The sequence below is a fragment of the Haemaphysalis longicornis genome, unplaced genomic scaffold, assembly GCF_048455015.1.
Source record: "Haemaphysalis longicornis isolate Haplotype H1 unplaced genomic scaffold, Haemaphysalis longicornis Haplotype H1 scaffold_90, whole genome shotgun sequence".
NCBI classification, from domain to species: Eukaryota; Metazoa; Arthropoda; class Arachnida; order Ixodida; family Ixodidae; genus Haemaphysalis; species Haemaphysalis longicornis.
The window spans coordinates 782,677-805,229 of record NW_027526461.1 but is presented as its reverse complement, the minus strand read 5'-3'; the positions used below and the strand labels follow the sequence as shown (position 1 = coordinate 805,229).

Genomic DNA, 22,553 nt, shown 5'->3' with positions numbered 1-22,553 from the left:
GACGGAACGTATACAAGCCGCTACACACAACCGCCCAGTCGGTAGATTCCAGATGCCGAACGACGTGGTGTAAATAAGGAGCTCGGCAAACTGGGCAAGTCGGTGTCCGTTCATAGTTACCAAAGCACAAAGGGAGACGGCGGACTACGAATGAGAAAAAACACGAACACGGTGCTGACTCGCGACTGAATGTTATTACCTCAAAACAGTCGTTTTTATGCTTACTTCGAAGGGGGGAAAAGTGTAACAAGAAACAAAAACAAATTACACAAAACCCTAAGTAAACATGCATAGGCCTTACGCGCAACCGGAACTGCGTGACAGAAGGACAACTAATAATAATTATCAAGTTGTTTGGCCATGAGATGGGCTCTGTCGTGCACATGCAAGTTTATCATGATGCTTTAGCGAAAACTGTAGTGCGTCTGAAAAGCGACCACACGTGCAGATAGCCACGTGAGCCAAGGGGACATTTTTCACAGACCGTCGCGATTCGCTAAGGCGAGCATTTATGGTACTCATTGTCTGGCGCACATACACATCCTCGTAGGACAAAGGCAGATTGTACACCATTTCTTTCACGTATGGTATGAACAGAGATAAGATTTTGACGCCACAGCCTTTCTGAAGCGCATTTTTTTCAAAACCTCATCCAGCTACTTGCCAAATGCTTCCTCTGAGAGCTGAAACTTTCCGTAACCCATGAGACGCGTCATTTCCTACCCATAAGGCAATCAATCAATCAATCAATCAATCAATCAATCAATCAATCAATCAATCAATCAATCAATCAATCAATCAATCAATCAATCAATCAATCAATCAATCAATCAATCAATCAATCAATCAATCAGTCGATCAATCAACCAATCAATCAGTCGATCACTCGCTCACTCACTCAATCAGTCAGTCAGTCGATCAATCAATCAATCACTCGCTCACTCAATCACTCACTCATTCACTCAACATGTCAGTCAGTCAATCAATCAATCAATCAATCAATCAATCAATCAATCAATCAATCAATCAATCAATCAACTCTGCGACATAACACACGCGTATAAAGCTCAGGAGCCCTCGTAGTTTTTTCCCGATCTCTGCAAACGCATTTACGCACGCACGCGCGCACAAAAATGTCATGTGTATACACTTCGAAGAGCAGTTCGTGCCGAAGAAGTTTCTTAAAGCGGAAATTACGACCTAGTTACATCCTGTCCTCAGCTTTGTTCAATGGGCAACTCACTTGTCTACAGCAAGTTCTATTGCAGCTGACTATAACTTAAAGTGCTTACCGTTTACGCAATATAAAACAGATATTGGGGACTGAACTAGCCTCTTCATAGCAGTGCAGTGGTTCTCTCTATATAACTTATAAGGACAGGGCAGCAGTAAGCCCGAAGCGCGAAATGCAGCGCTATAGGGTGACCCCTGAAGAAGTCGTTCCCGTCAGCGCAAATACAAAGTATCCAGGTTATTGCCGCGAGCAAATCACTTGGTGGTTTCTCAGCGTTTTTGAAAGCGATGGCTGTCTCGGACGTCAAGGGTTACGGGCGTCTCAAGCGGCCGCTATTGATTTATAAATAAAATGTTTATCAACCTATCCGGCATTCACTCTCAAGCGGAGATAACCTTTCCTGCGTCTATTTGACGTCTATGCTGTCTGCGCTGAGATCGTAAACTCACTGCGCTTACGCACATTTAGTTCCGTTTCGCCCCCTCGAACAGTGGCTGCTTGAAAAGTCAGCCGTAAATGCCGAAAAGTAAAAAAAGCACACTAAATATAGTAATTAGCGTATGCAGGAGGAAAAGCTATAGGGTTCTTGTGCGTCGCGGTTTCAATATGCGCAGATCAAGATCTGACAGATACGCGATTTTTCCTTGTGGGGCACGATGTCAACGGCCAGGCAGTAAGTACGTCCAGAGTCTTTAAACTACTACTCGGACGCGTAGAATGAGGATTTGCAAATCAACTTAGATGTATGCGTATTGAAGAATCTAATGGCTAAGGAAATGGGGAGGTCATACTTAATCACAGCGCGAAGGACGGGACAGACAAGATCAACCACTGGACAGGCGCTGCCTGTCCAGGCAGCGGCAGAATGAGGAGGGGGAGGGGAGGGTGGAGGCAGAATGGGGAGGGGGGAGGGGAGACGAGCACCTCCCTTTTATAAGATTTACACTCAATTGAAAAGGTCGTAAAATGAAAAAAAGTAGTAACGGCCGTTTTTTTTTTTTTTTTTTTTTTGCGAGAGTTTACCTTCGGAATTTGCTAACTCCTCACGAACCTTACTACCCCGCGGTCTGCCGCTAGCAACTGCATGGTTAGGAAATTCACTGGATGTTGGAAGTAGTATACACTAGATTAAGGTCGTGCTTTTGACTAGGTTATGCACGGCCAGTTAGTAAACGCATGCAGCTCAGAAGGGTGTTCTTTCTGCTTGCTTCAGTTAGTAACCCTGACTAGTGCTGCATTTACTACGTCCACTAAGTACCTAGTGTATACAAATAACCCAAAGACATTTTGGAGCATTGTTAATGAACAGGAACAATCTGACATATCCCTTTTCGATCCACATTCAAATCCAATTCCTAAGCGTGACTGTGCTAACTTTTTAAACCAAACCTTTGGCACTACGTTTTCGGATGTCTCCGGATCACCATATCCTGATTATAACTATTTCTTAGACTTTCCAATGGATGCGGTAATGATTGACTACACATGTATTGTCGCCATCATTTAACGCCTAAAACTATCGTCATCTTGTGGCCCTGATAATATTAACACAAAGGTTCTCAAGAACACTGCAATATATAGCTCTATCATATTATCCAAAATCTTTGAACAATCTCTCTTGCACGGGATTTTACCAGAAGACTGGAAAGTTGGTAAGGTGGTTCCACTTCATAAGTCCGGAGACAAGCACTCACCATCCAATTATCGCCCATTATCATTAACTAGTGTTTGCTGTAAAATCATAGAACATGTCATATTCTCAGCTAGTCAATTTTCTTGAGTCCTCATCTTTCTTTTCCCCCTCGCAACACGGGTTTAGAATGTTATATTCCTGTGAAACACAACTACTAATGCTAACTGGTGATGTTCATTCTGTTCTTGATCGTGGTTCTGAAGTAGACTGCGTGTACTTGTTTTTTGTAAGGCATTTGATAAAGTTCCGCACAACTTGCTTCTTCTAAAATTAAGTAGACCTAACATTGACCCGAGTGTGCTTACGTGGATTAAATCTTTCTTAACCGATCGCTCACAATTTGTGCATGCCAATGGCTATAACTCTTCTTCAATACTAGTAACTTCCGGAGTGCCCCAAGGATCAGTCCTTGGCCCCCTACTCTTTTTTTATTTATATTAATGATTTGCCAAGCAACTTAACCTCCACTGTATAACTTTTTGCTGATGATTGTGCGGTTTACCGAGATATTAAAAACGCTAATGACACCGTGTTACTCCAAGCAGATTTGGACGCGATTTTGGACTGGTACTCCAAATGGAAAATCACACTAAACACTAACAAATGCAAACTAATGCACTTCTCACGTCGTAAAATTACTGACCACGCTTCCTACACCCTTAATGACACGCTATTAGAAATAGTAACATCGTACAAATGCTTGGGTGTCTTACTCACTTCCGATCTTTCTTGCAATGGAACAGTCACGTCATCCTCGTAATCGCCGACGCTAACCGCAAGCTGGGGTATATTAAAATAAATTTTTATATGACGTCACCTTCTGTTAAAACTCTTCTGTATAAGTCGTTAATTCAGAGTAAGCTTGAATATGCCGTTTCGATATGGGACCCCCGAACTGACGCACTAACAAATGCTATTGAGGCTGTTCAGAATCGCGCAGCTCAATTTATTCTCTCTAACTACTATCGTACAGCTAGTGTTACACTCATGAAGCAGTCTTTGACACCCCTGGAACTACGCAGAAAAATTCCACGGTTAAGCTTGTTCTTTAAAATATATCACATGAATTCATATCTAAGAAATGCATTGTTCACCCCGGCAACCTACGTTTCATCGCGCATGGATCATCGCCACAAAGTGGGCACGCCTTTTTGTCGTAGTGCTTCTTACTTATCATCTTTCATTCCAAAGACGTCATCAGAGTGGAACCAGCTTCAGGCAGCGGTAGTTGAAACTAACAATTTAGAAGAGTTCAAAAATCGGCTGCGCGCGCACTTTGGAGTGCAGGCTGCTGATTAGTTGCCTGCTTGCACTGTTGTCATTGTGTATACATCTTTCTAGTTTTTTGTACGGTTGAAGTGCCTGATTGTTGCATTGCTTGTAATCAAAATTTGTTCCCTTTTTTTCTCTCCTTGCATGGTATTGGATAATACCGCTATCTTTTTTGCGTTTAATAAATAAATAAATAAATGAATAAATAAATAAATAAATAAATAAATAAATAAATAAATAAATGATTGTTCCATCTAGTGCTCCGTTAATGCTAGTGTTCCGTTAGTGATAGTGTTCCGTTAATGAAGGCCACAACCTTTTTTTGAGAATGTATGTGAATCAAAACCAGGGTTTCCGTAACCTGTGTCTCTGGCATGCATCCCCAACGGCACCATAGCTTTTTTGTCTTTATTGCCTGCAACAAAATAGAGCAACAGAACACAAACACTTCAGCCTATATTTGGCTGATCCTTCAAACCAAAACGTTTTTCAGATAGACAAGTACATCAATAATTTTCGTCCACTCAGGCGGGTCTGCTTGTGTCAAAAAAATATCTCGAACATACGCAATGCTTTCAATGAAGTTTTCGCGCAGCCATCTTGGTCTTCCGCAGGCTGTGGAGTCCAAGCAGCTTGAACATAGAATCCCTTGGGTTTGGCCGAGTTGGTTTTCCATGTCGACTTGAAATTTCAGCTTGAACAAAAACCACAGGACTCAGGAAGGAAACACGGACACAATGCTGACTGTCAACTTAGTTTACTAACAAAAATGAGGAACATATTTGCATGGAACATCGCACACATTGGCACAGCGCGACACCCTTTTTTTCAAGATGCAATGTTTCATGTATACATGTTCCTCCTTTTTGTTAGTAAACTCAGTTGATAGTCAGCATTGTGTCCGTGTTTCCTTCCTAAGTCCTGTGGTTTTTGTTCAAGCTGAAATTATAAGTCGAGCTTGAAGACGTCATAAGGCGTGCCATTCTCATTTTCTATGGGTTATTAGTACCATACGCCATGTGCTGCTGTAGGCAATTTTTTTTTTAAGTTTCCTTTTCAAGACATCCCAGCGTAATACTGCATCCCAGCACTCAATAAAAGCATGCTCGATGGTTTCCGGTTTCCTGGCTGCGCCAGATGGGTGGACTAGAGGTGAACCTATTGAGCGCGTTGGGGCGTTCTACGTAAAAACTCGCGTTGGAGACATCCACAGTCGAAGATATATGAAATACAAACACGAAAATATGAACCATCTACGGTAAATTGAAAGTTACTGTTCGTGTAAGTCCAATAATGGCGCTCTCTCGAAAGCCACATTCCCAAACTTTGTTACTGTAATTAAGCCACACATCAATTAGACTTGCGTGGAAAGAAATCGCGCTATTTGTGTGTTCTGGTTCATATTTTTATGATCGCGTTTTATTTGACCATGAGTGTACAGCCTACATGAGTAAATTGAGCACGCTAGAACAGAAGTAACAGTTAGGGGAGTACCGTACCCGGTAAACGTATTCTTTGCTGGGCAATACGGGCGCGGGAACATGTGCAGCCACAGCAACGGTGAGAAGAAAAGGGCGCAAACAGAAAAGGACAGAAATAGACAGAAAGGGACGACGACGACGACGACGACGATGATGATGATAAGATGACACGTTTGGCGACTATTCCCTGCGTTATTGCAAGTGCTTAGTCGTCCTCGTTATTTTAATACGTATTGCATTTGGCCCATTTTTATTTACACGCCTAATGTTTGCCAGTTGGCAGAAAGGATGCGATTAGGTGCTTGTTCCGGTTTTACCACATAGTTTTTTAATCATTACAAAATAGTTCCTGGTTATGTTTTTATTTTTGCCTTTTTTGTCAGTTTTTCCCTCGGATGTCATTGATGACTCGTGATTTTTGCCTTTTTTTAATGCAGTTCCCTTTGCCAAAGCACTGAAAAAAAGAGATTGATAAAAACGAAAAGATTCTATATTTAGTACTGTGTGCAAGGTGCAAGGTCCTATTTTGTTTTGAATGGGGATAAAAGAGGTGTTCCGCAAATAATAAATGGCTAGCGGTATGCAAAATAAGTGATTATGGGGTCGAATTGATAGTAATATAAATGACCAGGTTAAGCAGGTTCTGGTAAAATATCTTCGACGAAATGGCTCTTTCTCTCTTAATAATTACTCGTACCCTTCCTGTCTTCTTTACCTCTTTTAAATGCAGAGCATTTCAGTAACTCACGATGTCACCCGCGTTGACGTCCGTCGTAGTCCGCACCGTCGTTGTCCGCACCCCTCCCCCTACTATCCGGCGCCTGGTTTCGATCCCTCGACCCTGCGGGCGGAACGCAATGTACATGGTGCTCTACCCACTGCGCCACAAAGCCGACACAGAATGGGAGGCTACGAACGCGCCTTATATCCTTCACTCATCCAAACTACTGTCCCTTTTGTACGGTCCCTGCGTCCGAAGCCGACACGAGCCACCTCCTATGGACCTGCCCTGCCCTGCCCTTCAAACCTCTCGCCTGCAACGCCTCTGGGGCGCAGGGCTCCATCCTGGGAGACCCCCTGATCTACAGCGGTGGATAAGGGCCCTCAGTACCGGTCTCTGCTGACGTTTCTGCGTGAAACCAATGTGATGTTGTATATATAACTGTTATGCCGTACGGCAAACTCTCGCAAAAAAAAAAAAAAATTGGCCGCGTATCTGCTCCTTTCGTTGCAAATGTCGTCAAAAGACGATAGTCTTTGTAGACATTTGCCAAGGAAATGCCCCCTTTGCTTTCCCGCCCACCTCTCATGCTGTTCCTGTACCGTCGCGCTCATCCCAAGGTAAACACATTAAAGGTTTGCGCAAGGCGATTTGAATTTACCGCGTTCCACTGCTACAGGCCAGGTTCCTCGATGCCAGCGCTGCAGTACGGCAGAGATGCGCGTGAATGGAGGCGGCCGACCATAGAGTTTCTCTCCGCGTGGCCGCGCTCCACGTGCGTTCCAAGAAGAACGTGGAACCTAGCTGGTGGAACCTTTCGTTGCTGTTGCCGCGTGATTTTTCATATGCCGCCAGGATGTGGCGGTTTTCCGCAGTAGATGTAGAATATCAATTGCTATCGAAAAACCAAGCATCCATGAATTTTTTAATAAAGGAACACTGTAAATATCCCTTGTGTACTAATTTGCTGTCTTATATTTGCGTAATGTCTTGTTCTTGTTCAACAAAGTTGGCAAGTATGAACATGTACACCGGGCTTAGACGCTCACATTTGGCTGTAAGTATATAAGACTATTGCACAGTATGCATTTTTCTTTGGCCGGGTGGCTGAAGAGTCATTAAAAAAAAAGGCTGAATCGAGTCACAGACAGACAGGCAGACAGACATATACAGACAGACCAAAATTTCTGGGTTTAAGTAGCCCAAGAAAAACTATCGTCTTTAAAAAGCAAATGTATTGCACTGTCTTTGTTATGCGTACATCATGCTCTTGTTTACTTGTTTGTTGTCACTTTTCCATGTTTCATGAGCTTCTATCGGTGTGAGTGTCAGTGCTTGCTATACTTAACTTGTTTTTTCATTTTCGAATTTTCTTTCTTTTTTTCCCCAAGGTTTCTGGTTATGCACTTAACAGATGTCTCTTTTAAGTGCATATTTGTTTTGTGTGCTTGTTTACTTCATTTTTCCGTGTGCCTTGAACGTTTCTCCGGCTGAGTGCCAGGGATTGCAACACAGATTTTTTAAATGCGAATGCATTCATTAGCCGGGGGTTGTCTTGCTCCGTTGGCCGGCGTGCGCCTGCATTCCTCCAGCGCGAGCGCACGTGAGCGCGCCCCTCGTAGTTCTGCCTTCGTCGTCGTCGTCGTCGTAAATGCGAATGAATTTCTTAGTCGGGGGTTGTCGTGCTCCGTCGGCGTGCGCCCGCAGGTGTTATCTCGCCGCGCTCAATGCCGAACGCATGCGCTTGAAGCGAGCTGTACTAGTTTGCTCGAAGCGGCAAGGACGGCGAGTACTGCGGTGTTAGTCTCGTGTCTAACGTGTATGGGAACTTGATATCGCACGCCGGTGCCACGTCTCCCGTTAGAGACACGTCTCCGTACAAGGACTTGTACACCCTTGCCTACACCGGAGACGGAGTCTTTGTGGTGACCGTGTACCTCGCGCCCAACCTCGCTCGAGACGCCGTTGCCGCGCAGCTGGACGCGGCTATGGAAAGTGTGCGCGTGCGCTCCAAACCCTCTGACCCCATAGTCTTGGTTGGCGACTTCAACGTTGACGTGCGCAAGAAGAGTGGCGAGTGGCTGGTCGAGTACATGCAGACCAGGCACTCTATGCATTGTCTCTCTGCCGGCTTCGACACGTTCCCCACTACCATTCACGGGAGTTGCATTGATCTGGTCTTTACGCGAAACTGTGACGCGCGTATGCTTCTCAAAGACCCTTTGACCGTGCACTTTAGCGATCACAAGGCAGTGATTGTGGCCCTCAGGTACAACGATAACACAAACAGGTGCTGATGAATAAATGATTACGTTCACACTCTCGTCATTAATTACGCCATTACTCGCAACACACTCATCGGTGCACCCAATGCATTCGCATTCCTGCACGATTCCCTTCGGGAAGGTGCGGGGGAATTTTTTTTTTTTTGCTTTCTGCGGTATTTGTAACTTTTTTGTTTTATTGTCTTTGTCTTATACGTGATAGTTTGTGTGTGGTATAGTGTTTATTTTCGTTTGTTTTAAGAATGTTTTGTATATGGTGTACCAGCTACAAGACCCTAGGGTTGTGCCTGGGCCCCCAAAATAAATGAATATTGATTGATTGGTTGATTGATTGATTGATTGATTGATTGATTGATTGGTTGATTGATTGATTGGTTGATTGATTGATTGATTGATTGATTGATTGATTGATTGATTGATTGATTGATTGATTGATTGATTGATTGATTGATTGATTGATTGATTGATTGATTGCCATTTCTGGATACACGGCCCTGACGGCGTCGTACACAGTGACGCTTGGCCTTGAGGCGTTTTCACGGTGTGTTCGATGGCCTAAAGTTCAATAAGTGACTTCCGGTCGGGAGCTCTCCTGGCGTCCCGAACGCCGTCGGCTTTCACACGCGTGTGTGCTTGTTGTTCATCCGTTTCCACCGAAAAAAAAAACGCTCGTGCATCGGGAATTTTTATAAATAACAACTATTGACCCTACTAGCTAGGGGTTTATCGGACAGGTAAGCACCCTGTGACAAATAAACAACACGCACACACGCGCCTGAAAGCCGCCGGCGTACGGAGCAGGAGAGATCTCGAACCGGAAGTGGCGGAGCAGACGACGTACCCGTGAGCCTTTGCACTTTTTACCGCTCACCTATTGTTTTTTACATGGCGGATTCTGCGCATTTTTTTTTGTGTGTGTGTGTGTGTGTGTGTGTGTGTGTGTGTGTGTGTGTGTGTGTGTGTGTGTGTGTGTGTGTGTGTGTGTGTGTGTGTGTGTGTGTGTGTGTGTGCAAAAACGCCTTGAGGCAAAGTCAAACAAACAAAAAAAACATGTCTGTACCCTCATTTCATCAAGACATAAAAAAAATTGCATAACACTTTATAACACTTGGCCGTTGGAATGACTGTATACAACTCAGCCTTTCACTCGCTTGTCATGATTAGTTGCTTCACAGTAAAGCCTTGAACCTTACAGAGTTCCTGTCTGCCGCTATCAATTAAGTATGGTGGTCAGAAAACGGCTGCAACTCTCGCTTTATCTGAACTATCAAGCTAAAAAATTTGCGACAACTGGCAGCCAATTCGACTCTATCATTACGGCGAGTTCCATTAACTTGTCATAACTGAATCACAGTGAAGTTGTAAACGTTACGGAATTCCTGTCTTCTGTCAATAACGGGCATCCATTGGAGGAGCACTGTCACGAAAAACGGCTGCAACTCTTGTTTTATAAAAACTATCCGGCAACAAATTAGGTTACAAGTAGCTCCTAACACGACTCTATCATTATGGCGAGTTTCATTTACTTGTTGTAAGTGCTTGGTTCACGGTAAAGTTGTAAGCGTTGTGTAATTCCCATCTGCTGCCAATACAAGGACTTCTATAGGGAAGCGGGTGCATGGCGTCGTGTTCATGTGCCGGATAGAATCCTATTCTTGAAGTTTGATTAAGCAATCACAAAGTCATAGTTACTACCATTACCAAATGATGAGAAAAATAACTACGTGTACATTATTTATAACCATGCGTGTCATGTGTATTATATACAGTTTCGCTGGTAATGCACTCTTCGCAGTGTGGAATGTCTCCTAATTTTGGTGTTGTTGTTTTTTATGTTATTGTCGGTGCTGTGTTTACTGACGACTTCAAGGCAGTAGCTTTCTCCCCGAGCGCTGCCGAGTCAACAACGCGAGCTGTAATGCTACCTGCGGAACGCTGTGTTCCCACGAAAAGCCTTCTGCGAAGCTCGTAACTTCTCACAGAAAAATCTTTCGACGTGTACATTGAGCTGATCGCAAACCCCGGCTTAAAATAACGCCGTCATTATCGCGCTTTATCTGCTTTCACCTCAGTGTTGATAGTGCGCTCAAGAAGATGAGTACCGGGCGTTGGCTTCCACTCTTTATCTCTTTTGTATGCAGGCACAGGTGACCCCTGACGATTAGATCGGGACAAAGTTTCGATCTGTACAGACGAGGGTACATATTCAGAACCGTCGCACAAGGAAGCGGAAAACTGGCGCACCACGTACTTAAACGAGCCCGCTGACCACTTGCCCAAGCGCCGTGGCCTTGACAATGAGGCTTGGCGAAAATTAGCGGCTTTCTTTGGCGCCGCAATATATCCTTTCTGGTTTAGAGTCCTCTCACCGCTGATCACCATGACAATCTTATCAGCCGGCGCGCGCGCTGACGACGTGTCGCCTTTGCGTCGGTGCCGCAGATCCGCGTAGAGATGAAGATAACGTCTAGGGAACGTCTTCGAGAAGGGCGAGCGGTCTTCAAAAGGCCTCCTCGACGTCGAGAGGCGGCAGAAGTCGTGCGATACTCTAGCGTCGTCTGCTTTACTGCGCGACCGATCGCAGTCGGCTTCTCGCACTTGAAGTCTTAGGTGGTTTAGGTAAACCGTACGCCTAACGGACTCAACATCAAGCTCTCAACGCGGCGAATGGCCAGTTCCTCTTGACTTGAAAGCAGACGATCGTCTGCAAAGCCGTCTGCTGAGGAGTTAGCCACGTCTGCGACGCGTTCAGCAACCATCGTCCAGGAACGAAACCGAACTCTCGTCGTCGGTGCATACAGGAACCACCAGGATGCTGGGAATACTGGAGTTGATAACCCGAATTGTGACTTTCCTCTACGACTGGCTACTGGGACCGAACCGCTTGCTGTTCAGGAGCGTGCGCTTTTCTGGTGGCGGGAAGCGAGTGCTGGTGAGTGGCTGCGATTCCGGCATCGGCTTGCGGCTCGCCCAGCGGCTGCACGCGGCCGGCTACCAGGTTCTGGCGGGTTGTCTAAGCACCGACAGCCGGGGTGCCAGGGAACTGTCCCAGCTTGGAGGCGAACATCCCGTGCGAGTGTTCCAGCTGGACATCACGGACGACCAGAGCGTCCGACAGGCGATCGTCCAAGCTGAGCTGGAAGAAAAAGGTTGGCCTTTCTTGCGTTTTTCGGTGCAGTGTTATGACATAATAGATGTAAGTTTCTACAGGCGTTGTTTTTAAAGGAGTACTGACACGAAATTTTTATGTTACGTTTTTTTCGCTGCTATGCGTGCCTACCAGCCCACTAATCATAGAATGACAGATTAGACGGTCGAGCGCAGCGTAAACATTCATTTACGGCGTCGTTTATTCGTGCCAGTTTCGGTTTCGACAAAAAAACGCCGAGCGGCCGCCATGACAGCATGTATCACATGTCGTCACCATTCTTGCCGTATCGCTGCCTCTCTGGAAGCGCGCGCGAGCGAGCGCACGCGCGCGCCCAGACCGGCCGAGGTCTTCGCCGTCCCCACAGGCCCGGGCAGCATGACGTCAGACTCAAAACCATGACGTGTACACACGCCCGAGCAGCGCGCGCCAACCACAGCCAGCGCGTCGGCTTCGTCACGGGAGCCCCGACGTCGGCAGTTTGGGGCACGTAGCAGATGATGTCACGTCGGCGCGCTCTGGGCTTTCTCGTGCGAGCGAAGATTAAAATGGATTTTAAAGTAGTACTGACACGAAATTTTTATGTTACGTTTTTTTCGCTGCTATGCGTGCCTACCAGCCCACTAATCATAGAATGACAGATTAGACGGTCGAGCGCAGCGTAAACATTCATTTACGGCGTCGTTTATGCGTGCCAGTTTCGGTTTCGACAAAAAATTGACCCGCATTTCCCCGAGAGGAAGAATGTAAAAGTGCGAATGCACGAGTTGAATTTGCGCGGTTCGGTAATGTTCGCGAAAGAGAGATCACACACACACACACAGCTACAAAGAAAGAAAGATGCATTTATTCACAGACACCTATTTGTGTTGTCGTTGTACTTGATTGCTAGAGCGGATCTCAGCTATGAAATTTCGTGTCAGTACTCCTTTAAGCGGGTGCATTAGCCCTTCTCACGCCCGATTCCTGGCCAATCCCCCACGTGGGTATGTGCCATGCACAGACACCTATTTGTGTTGTCGTTGTACTTGATTGCTAGAGCGGATCTCAGCTTTGAAATTTCGTGTCAGTACTCCTTTAAGCGGGTGCATTAGCCCTTCTCACGCCCGATTCCTGGCCAATCCCCCACGTGGGTATGTGCCGTGTCAGCGGCCAGGCAGCGCGCGCCCATCTCCCCCCGTTGCCAAGGAAGACGAGGAGATTCCTGGCCAATCCCCCACGTGGGTATGTGCCATGTCAGCGGCCAGGCAGCGCGCGCCCATCTCCCCCCGTTGCCAAGGAAGACGAGGAGCGCGCGCACCCGCAGCTGTTGCTATGCGGTAGGCGGCGGAATGCGGACGGCGGCGGACGCTTCAGGCTCGCTTAAGAAGTGCATTCGCACTTAAAAAACGCCAAGCGGCCGCCATGACACCATGTATGACATGGCGTCACCATTCTGGCCGTATCGCTGCCTCTCTGGAAGCGCGCGCGAGCGAGCGCACGCGCGCGCCCAGACCGGCCGAGGTCTTCGCCGTCCCCACAGGCCCGGGCAGCATGACGTCAGTCCCAAAACCATGACGTGTACACACGCCCGAGCAGCGCGCCCCAACCACAGCCAGCGCGTCGGCTTCGTCACGGGAGCCCCGACGTCGGCAGTTTGGGGCACGTAGCAGATGATGTCACGTCGGCCCGCTCTGGGCTTTCTCGTGCGGGTGAAGATTAAAATGGATTTTAAATATGTTTCGCTGAACGGTTGCTGTTGAAACTTGCTGGGAGATATCTCCTGATAAAAAGGAAGCGTTTTACATTGTTATCTCAGCTTTGAAATTTCGTGTCAGTACTCCTTTAATATAGCGGCGCCCCTTATAGGACAAAATTTGCCGTCCTGAAGGGCAGGTTTTACAGCGTGAACAAGGTAGCTTTGACCCTGTGCTGTGCCCAAACGAAATTAGAAGCGTGGAACTATGTTATCGCACAGAGGCTTCGAAAGTGTGTTGAAAAGGGGAGGGTGGCTCAAGACAATCGATGATAATAATGATGATGATATTCTGGATCTAAAAACCATAGGGTGTTTTTTCGGCGTCTGAAATGGACAGTTTCTTGCAGGCGCCTTTACGCGTGATAGAACCGTCCTCTCTAATAAAATTATTGAAAGGAAGTAATTTACCTCCTTTTACAGGAACAGCAGGTGGTAGTACTGTGTCAGTAACAATTTACAAGAAGCAAAGAAAACAAATGGAATTAGGAATTAGCAACAGTTAGCTTTGACAGGTGGGTCATTTGTTCTTATAAAATGACTGCCTTATTGAGCCTGCATAGCGCATCGGACCGCGTCACTAGTCTTTTTTTCTTTAATTTTAGAGACATAATTTCTTTAATCGTGCCAAGACAAGGGGGGACAGATCTCATCTCCTACATTTTGGCAGATGTAGTCTGATGTATGTCATCATCATAATCATCATCCTTTATGATTGGAAAACGTTTGATGAACGTTTGTTAGATCGGAAGCTGGTGTGGGCAGCCCATGTCCGGAAAGCGTATTTCCAAACGCTTCGCTGCACAGAGCACCCATGTGACATGTCTGTTCGCGCGATGCAGGGCGGTAATTAAATGCCGTCATTGGTTGCCCCCCAAACCTAGAGCGACCTAAAACATGCCAAATCACCGTTATTAACAAAAGCAACACGCGCATTTGTGTTTAGAATGAATGAATGAATGACTTTTTGTAGAGAGGAGGCTATAAAGCCCTGTGGGTAGGGAATGGAAAGGAGGATTGAGAAAGACGCCACTAAGTTGTAGTACATCTAAGTGATAAGTAATATTCAAGCTTCACTGTATCTGTCACTGTAGCTGTCACTGTAGCTGTCTCTCGAGGTTTCGTTGGAGCAACACACACACACCGGCCTTCCCCTGAGGGGAGGGGTTGTCCGGCATAGTTCTTGATGGCACATTACGGTTGGTGGGGCAAGATGGATGCGCACCGGTGTTCATTTCTGACTGGTGAACTTGAACAGGTAGTCGGTAAGCCATTAAACCATCTTATGAGACCATTTTTTAGGGCAAAGTCTGTGATCTTTTTAACACTTCGGGGTTGTCCCTAACATACTTACTCGACATGCTCTATCGCCGACGTCGGAACCGTGGCACTTGCTAGCAAATGCGCACGGACGTCTGAGAAGGCTGCACATGACCAGATCAGGTGGAAAAGGGTTTCTCATTGTTGCCACAGTGGGGGCACCAAAAAAAAAATTTAAAAAGTTAATCAATGAAAAAAAAAATTAGCAGTGGCTTAGCTCGGCTATGCCAGAATATACGTAGCGTAAGCTAAGGTTCAGCTGGTTATTCTTAGGTTTCCTGGTTGTCTAGGATTAGCTGATTATCATGCTTACTGCTGCTAAAATGATTTCCAATCCAATTCAATCCGATCGGGGTGGCGGCGGCTCCAGAGCGCCAGCTCTGCGCCGTGAGACGGCACTGCTCCTCGCGCATGCGCAGCACGGCTATCCAGGAGCCACGCGAAACGGCTCAACCTCGGCCAGTGTAACTCGCGCTACAACAAAACTACTATAGACAGACCTCCTGCGGCTCGAACACAAGCCGTAAGCTAGACCACACAGAGCGCGAACGGTCGGCTCCTTTTAACAGGGGCTCAAAAGAATAGCGCGCGCAGTGACATCGCCCATGTCACGTGGGTGCTCTGTGCAGCGAAGCGTTTGGAAACACGTGTCCGAAAAGGCGCGAACCACGGCAGCCGCTATTTCAAGCATGCGTTTTTTTTTTAAAGACAAGGGATGAATAGCGTGAATTTCAAAACACTATGTGCCGCCTGGCTTAAACCTAAAATTGAAAGTGAATAAGTCGAGGAACAAACAAGAAAAAGTATCTGTGACAACCTGTTGTCGACAATCTTCGCACCATGACTCGCTCACCGTGTGACTCCGGATGCTGCTCGTTTGCAGCCGTTTTCGGCTGTTCAGATCCTAAAGGGAGATGTAGTCCAAACGAAAATAGGATACGTACTATGATATATGATGCAGGTTTTTGAGCGGTAGCTCTTAGTACACATTTGGCACCCCGTTTGGCATTGCCTCGTATCGCTTCAAAGGAGAATTGGCGATGGTGATGTAATTAGAGAAGGGAGAGGGAGAGTCAAAAGGGGAGAGCAGTAAAAGAAGGATGGAGAGCTAGAAGATGTAAGAGAGGCCGGCGAGGAGGACGAGACAAAGTAAAGGGAAGAAGGGAACAGGAGGATGGGAAAGAGAACATAGTGGGAAGCATACCGTGCGATTGAATGGTGGTAATAAAGAGGGGGAACGGGGAGAGGTATAAAAGGGGAATTGGTGATGGTGACGGGATTAGAGGAGGGACGTCTGGAGAAGAAGACTAGTGTAGAGAATGGAGGAAGGGGAGGGGAATTAAGAGTGTGATAAAGATGGAATAATGCTGGGAAGAAGGAAAGGGCGCTAATCTGATTGATTACTGATTATGAGGTTTAACGCGCCGACGCAGCGCAGGCGGTGATGAGGCGCGCTGGTGATGAGGCGCTCCGGATTAATTTCGACCACCTGGGGATCTTTAACGCGCGCCGAAATCTCGAACACACGGGCCTTTTCGCTTTTCGCCTCCGCCATAAAAGCTGCCGCCGCGGCCGGGAATCGAACCTTCGTCCTTGGGCTCAGCAGCACAAGGCCTTAGCCACTGTTACGCAAAGGGAAAGCCGTTCTTCAGGTTTTATTGGCACCGCGTTACCGCTGCGGGTAAAATGGCGCTAAACGGACGTAGACGAAGGAGCTTGTATGACTTTCCTGTCTCCTTCATCTGCGTCGTTTAGCGCCCTTTTCTTCTTCCCAGCGAAACAATGAACCAACTAGCTGGAATGTAATATAGTGGAGGGAGAAGGGAGAACGAAGAGGGGTGGGAGAGGACGTAGGAAAGCGAAGCAGGGAATGAGAATAGAAACGGGGCAGGGGAATGTGCGGGAAAAGGGAGCATTAGTGGGGCACGGAGAGAAGGGGAGAGGAGAAAAGCATGAGGGGAGGGAGGTTGGGAGGGATGGAATCGGATTGAAGAAAGGGAAGGGGCTGAATATGGAGGAATGCGAGGAGGTAGAGAGAAGTAAGAGTAGAGCCGATATTGCAGGTGGGGCGCGGAGAGGAAGAGAGGTCAATGGCGTGAGGACCAGAAGGGAGGGGAATAGAGGAGAACGGAAAGAAGCTGTGGTTAGGTAGTCATGCATCAGGGCTCCAAAAGCCGGAACCAAAAGTCAGACCTCCCCCCTTCCTGTGGTCTTGGAGGGGGGAGGTTCGATCATGTCTATAAATAAATAATTTCTTCAAAACCAAAAATAAAAAGCAAACTCGCTGGAGTGTTCCAAGGTGCAAAACTCAATTTGACTGAGTCGTTTGTCCCGAACGCACGGCCCGTCTGCCAGGGCCGATCGTAACCTAATTTCCAATTTGCCTTTTTCTACTTGTAACTTGTTACTGACGCAGTATTATCACTAGAGTTTTGTGGTAACTTTAAGTAGGAGTAAATGATTTAGTTGCCCCAATTTTATTCACGATTTCGATTCTATTCCGCATGGATGCGCTTGCAACTGCATTTCAAGTGTCACTCACAGGGTGCGACTTCTCCTCCCTACCCCAACAAATAACACTAATTATTGCATTGTGGATGCTTGAAATGGATTGATAGAGAACATTTACATAAAATTAATGGTGCTTGATTCAAGATACAGGTAAAAAAACGAGTGAAAAACTACCCATTACAGTCGCAAGAAAAACGCACGCTGGTTTTTAAACCCACAAGTTTATCATTATCCCTATCATCGATGGTCTTAAGCCCCCACCCTCAAAACAATTTCGAAGCGTCTGGTAGTCATGGTTGTAAGGGTGGGAAGGGAAGGTACAGAGAAGATGATGTTAGGTGATAGGATGGCCGAAAGGCTGCTGTCTTTCGAGGTCATTTTCAGCAAAGCGAGCAGATACGCCGCCAATTTTTTAAACGCTCGCCCTTGTGTCACCTTCAGAAATGCTGTATTTCCCCAAAATGAAGATAAAGTGGAGAAACCGTAAAGGCCTGTCAGAGCCAATGTCCTCATGCAGTTAAGTAAAAAAATAGAGATATAATAACTGGAAAAATTAGCTGGCAAAATCGCGAAAGTCTACCTAATCGAGTGCCCCCCCTCTCCCCCCCCCCTCGCGATTGACTAAAAAGGGTACAAACAACAACAACAGAAAAGACACTATTTGGGTTCACGTGTTCGTCTAGTGCCACTAAGGAAACGTGACGTCGGTGAAATGAACCGGTACAAGCATGCTTATGGGTGATTCTAAGAACCTAGAATCTTAGTATAACTTTCTCTGTTACGTTGTGGTTCTCCGATTTCAGAAGAAGGCTTAATTAGCACATATAACCTGGTGCTGCCGGGGATTTACCATGAGTGTCTACTGCCAATCGGCCGACTGCTACCAGCCTCGACAAGGTGTACAGCATTCGAAAAGATGACCGCTTTAAAATCAACCCGCTTCCAACTCACTTGCAGCTATTCTTTCACAACCTAAAGTTTTCAAAGTTCACGTGTTGACCCACCTGCAAAGAGAATTACAAGCTTGAGTTTATGCTTGAGTGAAATAAGATAAAAAAAAGTCACTTGTACCGAGGTACGATTAAAGTTTTGCAACTCTTTGTTCGAATGCTAGCATTTGCTTTTTGTTACGCGCACACAGGCGAAACAACCGTATAGGGGTTTCCCATTAGCCTCTTCTGCCGAATAAAAGATGTGACCTCTGGTCGCAGGACTCTGGGGACTGGTGAACAACGCCGGCGTGTGCGTCCTAGGCGAGTTCGAGTGGCTGACCCTGGAGCAGGTGGAACGGACCATCAACGTTAACCTTCTCGGCACCCTCCGGCTCACTAAGGCCTGCCTGCCCTTCGTGCGAAGGAGCAAAGGTCACCACCTTCTCTCTTGTGTTCCGGATAAGTTTGACGCTAAAATGTATACGAGCGCAATGTACAAGCGTAAATTTGAATCCCTAGCCGCATACAAGCCGTCATCAAAGGTTTGTTTGCATTTCGTAGCGCAGTGAACAAAGTCCGGGCCTTATCCGTCCGTAGTGTCAGCTTGCTTAAAGACGCATTTTTAAACTTCAACCGTTACTGGGCTACGTAATTCATAAACGTCATGATGGTGATCACTGATAAGTGTCTTCAGTTATTTATACCGACGCTACCTCGCACTGTTTGTTTTAGCAGACAATAATGAGAGACTTAAAACACAGCCGAATACCAGAATGGCTACCGATATAAGTCTGGGGACAGCCTTGTGGAGTGATCAGAACATTCGGTAGCAATGGACACGTTCAATAGCGCAGAATATGGGTGTGGAAGTGGAGCTTTTCGTTCAGCAGCGGTCGCGATTACTAATTAGTCGGCTCTTGATGAAGTTACCCCGAGGTGTCTCCTCAGACGCCAAGTGTCCTGTAAGTGTTCCTCGATGGTATCTATTGGTGACCGGTAAAAAGCGCAAAGGCTCATGGGTGCATTGTTTTCTCCCGCGGAGAGCCGCCACTTCCGGTTCGGGAGCTCTCCTGGCCTCCCGTAGGCCGTCGGCTTTCACGCGCGTGTGTGCTTGTTGTTTATCTGTTTCCACTGGGGGGGGGAACGCTCATGCATCGGGAATTCCATAAATAAGAACGATTGACCATACTAGGGTTTATCTGACAGGTAAGCACCCCGTGACAAATAAACAACACGCACACACGCGCCTGCAGCCGCCGGCGCACGCAGGCGTACGGAAGGGCAGGAGAGATCTCGAACCGGAAGTGGCGGTAGCAGACGACGTATCCATGAGCCTTTGCGCTTTTTACCGGTCACCTATTGAACGTGCCCTCGCTCATGGCTATTCCTTGGGGGACTCCGTCGTCTGCAGGTCGCGTGGTGAGCGTGAGCACGGTGATCGCGGTGTCGGGCATGCCCTGCATGGCCGCCTACTGCGCCAGCAAGGTGGCGCTCGAGTCGTTCAGCGACTGCCTGCGACTCGAACTGGCCCGGCACGGGGCTCACATCAGTGTCGTCCGGCCCGGAGACCTCGTCAAGCACACGGGGCTGATGGACAGGCAGGACAAAGACGCCAAGGTAGGTTGCCCTTGGTGCCATTCCCCCTCGCAGTCGTGTACTGGATTCACTTATAATAAACCTTGCAGTCACGTGTCATTCCGTGGTTAAAAACCGGAGTTCCTAAAAACTTGAATATAATCGCAGTGTTCGGGAAAGTTTGCCTTTGCTTGAAAATCGTTTGCCTCGACAGCTTTTCCCTCTGTGCTACATTTAAATCCTCGGGCTTCAGGGAGCCGAATATTTCCCTTATGTAGATTTGGATGGATACACTCACATTCCAACACTATGCGCCGCATAGTTTCTGTTTCTTTCCCACAAACTACGCATACCCCATCATTTTGTGTATACTTCCCCACAAAGCCCGTTGCCTCAAAAAGCAAAGCACTGCCGTTGGAATTATCGCAGAAATTTTCCTTTCTTATGTGTGATTTCTCTGCCCTGTTATAGCTTTAATGCAAGCTCTAACGACGTTTTCGCTTCCATTTTCAGGGTCTGCGGCGTCCTCTCTTGACTACTTTCGGCATCAACGCCAGCTTTGATACTGAAACTAGTCAAGGGAGGGCGCCACAGCCCCTTCGGCGAATCACTGCTTCGCACTTGACAGCCTTCACGTTGAGTGAAATTGGTGTAATTTTTTTCGCCCCGCTGTGAAGTTGTCATTCCGTTCTCCGCTACAACACGAGGCGTTTCCGCACGCAGGCCATGTGGGAGGGCCTGAACGAAGAGCAGCGCGCCGTGCACGAGTTGTACATGGCGGGCTTCACGAGCGGCTGGGTGTCCAAGGGAGGCATGATGTCGCCAGGCCAGCTGGACGACAGCCCCGTGTTCGCGCACATCGAGCACGCGCTGGGCTCGGCGCGGCCCCGGGCCCGGTACATGAGCGACAAGACCATGTGGGCCCTGTACCTGCGCATCCTGGCGCTCATGCCCGTCTTCGTGGCGGACAGGCTGCAGGCGGTCTTCTACCACGTGATCAAGTGCCTCGGCGTCAGGCACGCCAGGGAACAGCAGCACCACATCAGCAAGGCCTTCTGAGCTTGTGCCAAGAGAGAGAGAGAGAGAGAGAGAGAGAGAGAGAGAGGTTTTTTGGGGAACTCTGGTCTTAGGGTGTGGGAGTGGCGGCCACCGCGAACAGTTCTTGGCGGTCGAGCATCCACCGGAAGACAATGCCGAGTCGACACCGAGTGACGCCATTGGTGGGCACGCTTCCAGTGCGGGAAATGCGAAAAACATTACCGTGTGAGACGTGAACTCTGGCATTAATTACATAGTGCATGACAAAGCACAGAAAACGGATTCCGAGTGACCAAAGGTCGTGTGATTGGTGCAGCGTGCACCGTGTTTCACTCCGTGGAAGTGCAGCTCTGGACCAATTTGTCCATGCTGAAATTTGGGAAAACCATCGGGATTGTGTAAGCATATTTACGCCTCCACCTATGTGTGTTGTACGTTTTAAAATTACTTCAAGCAGCACTGATGTATTGTCGAGTTGTATGTTGAATTTCTGCCGATGTATTTCTTTGTCTTCACTCCTGCATGGGCCTGAAAGGGCCTGCAGTATCTGTAAAAAAAAAAAAATGAAACGCAGGCACGAAGCAAAGAAAAGACAACACAACACACACGCTGGACAGCATACACCAGAGTGTGTGTTGTCTTTTCCTTTGTTTCGCGTTTACGTCTCATTTCTCGCCGGTTTTTCCCATGTTTCGCTCCGATCCTGTAATCTGCAGGGAGACTTCACTGTCCTGACTGCAGTACCTTGTTTCGTTGCACCGGTGTACTGTGGAGCTGCAGTAGGCTTCGTGCTTCCATCTTTGGTCCTGTGAGAGTCAACGTGCCCTCTGATCCGCTTCCAAGTGCGATTTTGCTGCAAGCAAAAACTGCAGCGGGGTAACCCAGGGTTTACAACAAAGTGAACGCGTGAAGAAAACCGCTGCGCTGTTTTACGTGCTGGCATAAAATGCCTACAGCAAAAACCTTATGGTATTGTGCGTGACTGAATGTTGACTTTCGATATTTTTATTGCAGAAAATAAAAATAAGATTTTACTTGTGTTGCCGGGATTTGAACCGACCGACGACTCATGGTTTCTAGTATCTTTACAGCAACCCAACAACATTGTTTTAAATTTCGTGGGAACTTAGGTGGTTTGTACTAGCCAAAGGCGATTCAAACAAACTCAGAAGCTTCGTCGCCTCGTCCCAAGCAACCAGCGGACGTCCGTCGGCCGTCCAGCGAACGTCAATCCGCCTTTTTCATTGCGGTGTGCTGCCACCTAGCGTGCCTAGCGGAAGTTGAGGCGGTAGGGTTTGCCGGCGTTTCCTCCGGCTGCGTTCTCGTTGTATGCACGGCAATCCCACATTACGGCGAGGAGCAGCCGAAGTTTTTCTTCTGTGTTGGTGTTATAACGCCTTAAGATGACAGCCCCTGGTCATCACATAATACCAGGCGGCTTCTTATCACTGAATGAGGGCTGGCAGAGAAATCTCGGACAGATCCGTGTGCCGTCCGAGTAGCAGAGCGAGCAGTACTTGGAGTCGTCTGGCATGAAGTGCGATCGCCAGCTCAACAAAGGCCGGCAGTTCGCAAAATGCCTTTAAGCGCTGGACACATGTACGATTG

General features: G+C 47.4%; 1 protein-coding gene across 1 annotated transcript; it reads left to right on the top strand.

Annotated features, from left to right (window-relative positions):
- The first annotated feature begins 11,095 nt into the window (after positions 1-11,095).
- On the top strand, positions 11,096-21,870 carry LOC144154753 (D-beta-hydroxybutyrate dehydrogenase, mitochondrial-like). Its single transcript, XM_077685869.1, has 4 exons — positions 11,096-11,835; positions 18,612-18,764; positions 19,744-19,949; positions 20,631-21,870. Exons 1-4 carry the CDS (start codon positions 11,499-11,501, stop codon positions 20,964-20,966), a joined length of 1,032 nt encoding a protein of 343 aa, XP_077541995.1. The 5' UTR covers positions 11,096-11,498; the 3' UTR covers positions 20,967-21,870.
- Positions 21,871-22,553: the final 683 nt, after the last annotated feature.

Coding starts and splice junctions, on each gene's coding strand:
- LOC144154753 (XM_077685869.1), top strand. CDS start 11,499: ATGCTGGGAATACTGGAGTTGATAACCCGAATTGTGACTTTCCTCTAC. Junction 18,765..19,743: donor CTTCGTGCGAAGGAGCAAAG/GTCACCACCTTC, acceptor CGTCGTCTGCAG/GTCGCGTGGTGAGCGTGAGC. Junction 19,950..20,630: donor GGCAGGACAAAGACGCCAAG/GTAGGTTGCCCT, acceptor TTCCGCACGCAG/GCCATGTGGGAGGGCCTGAA.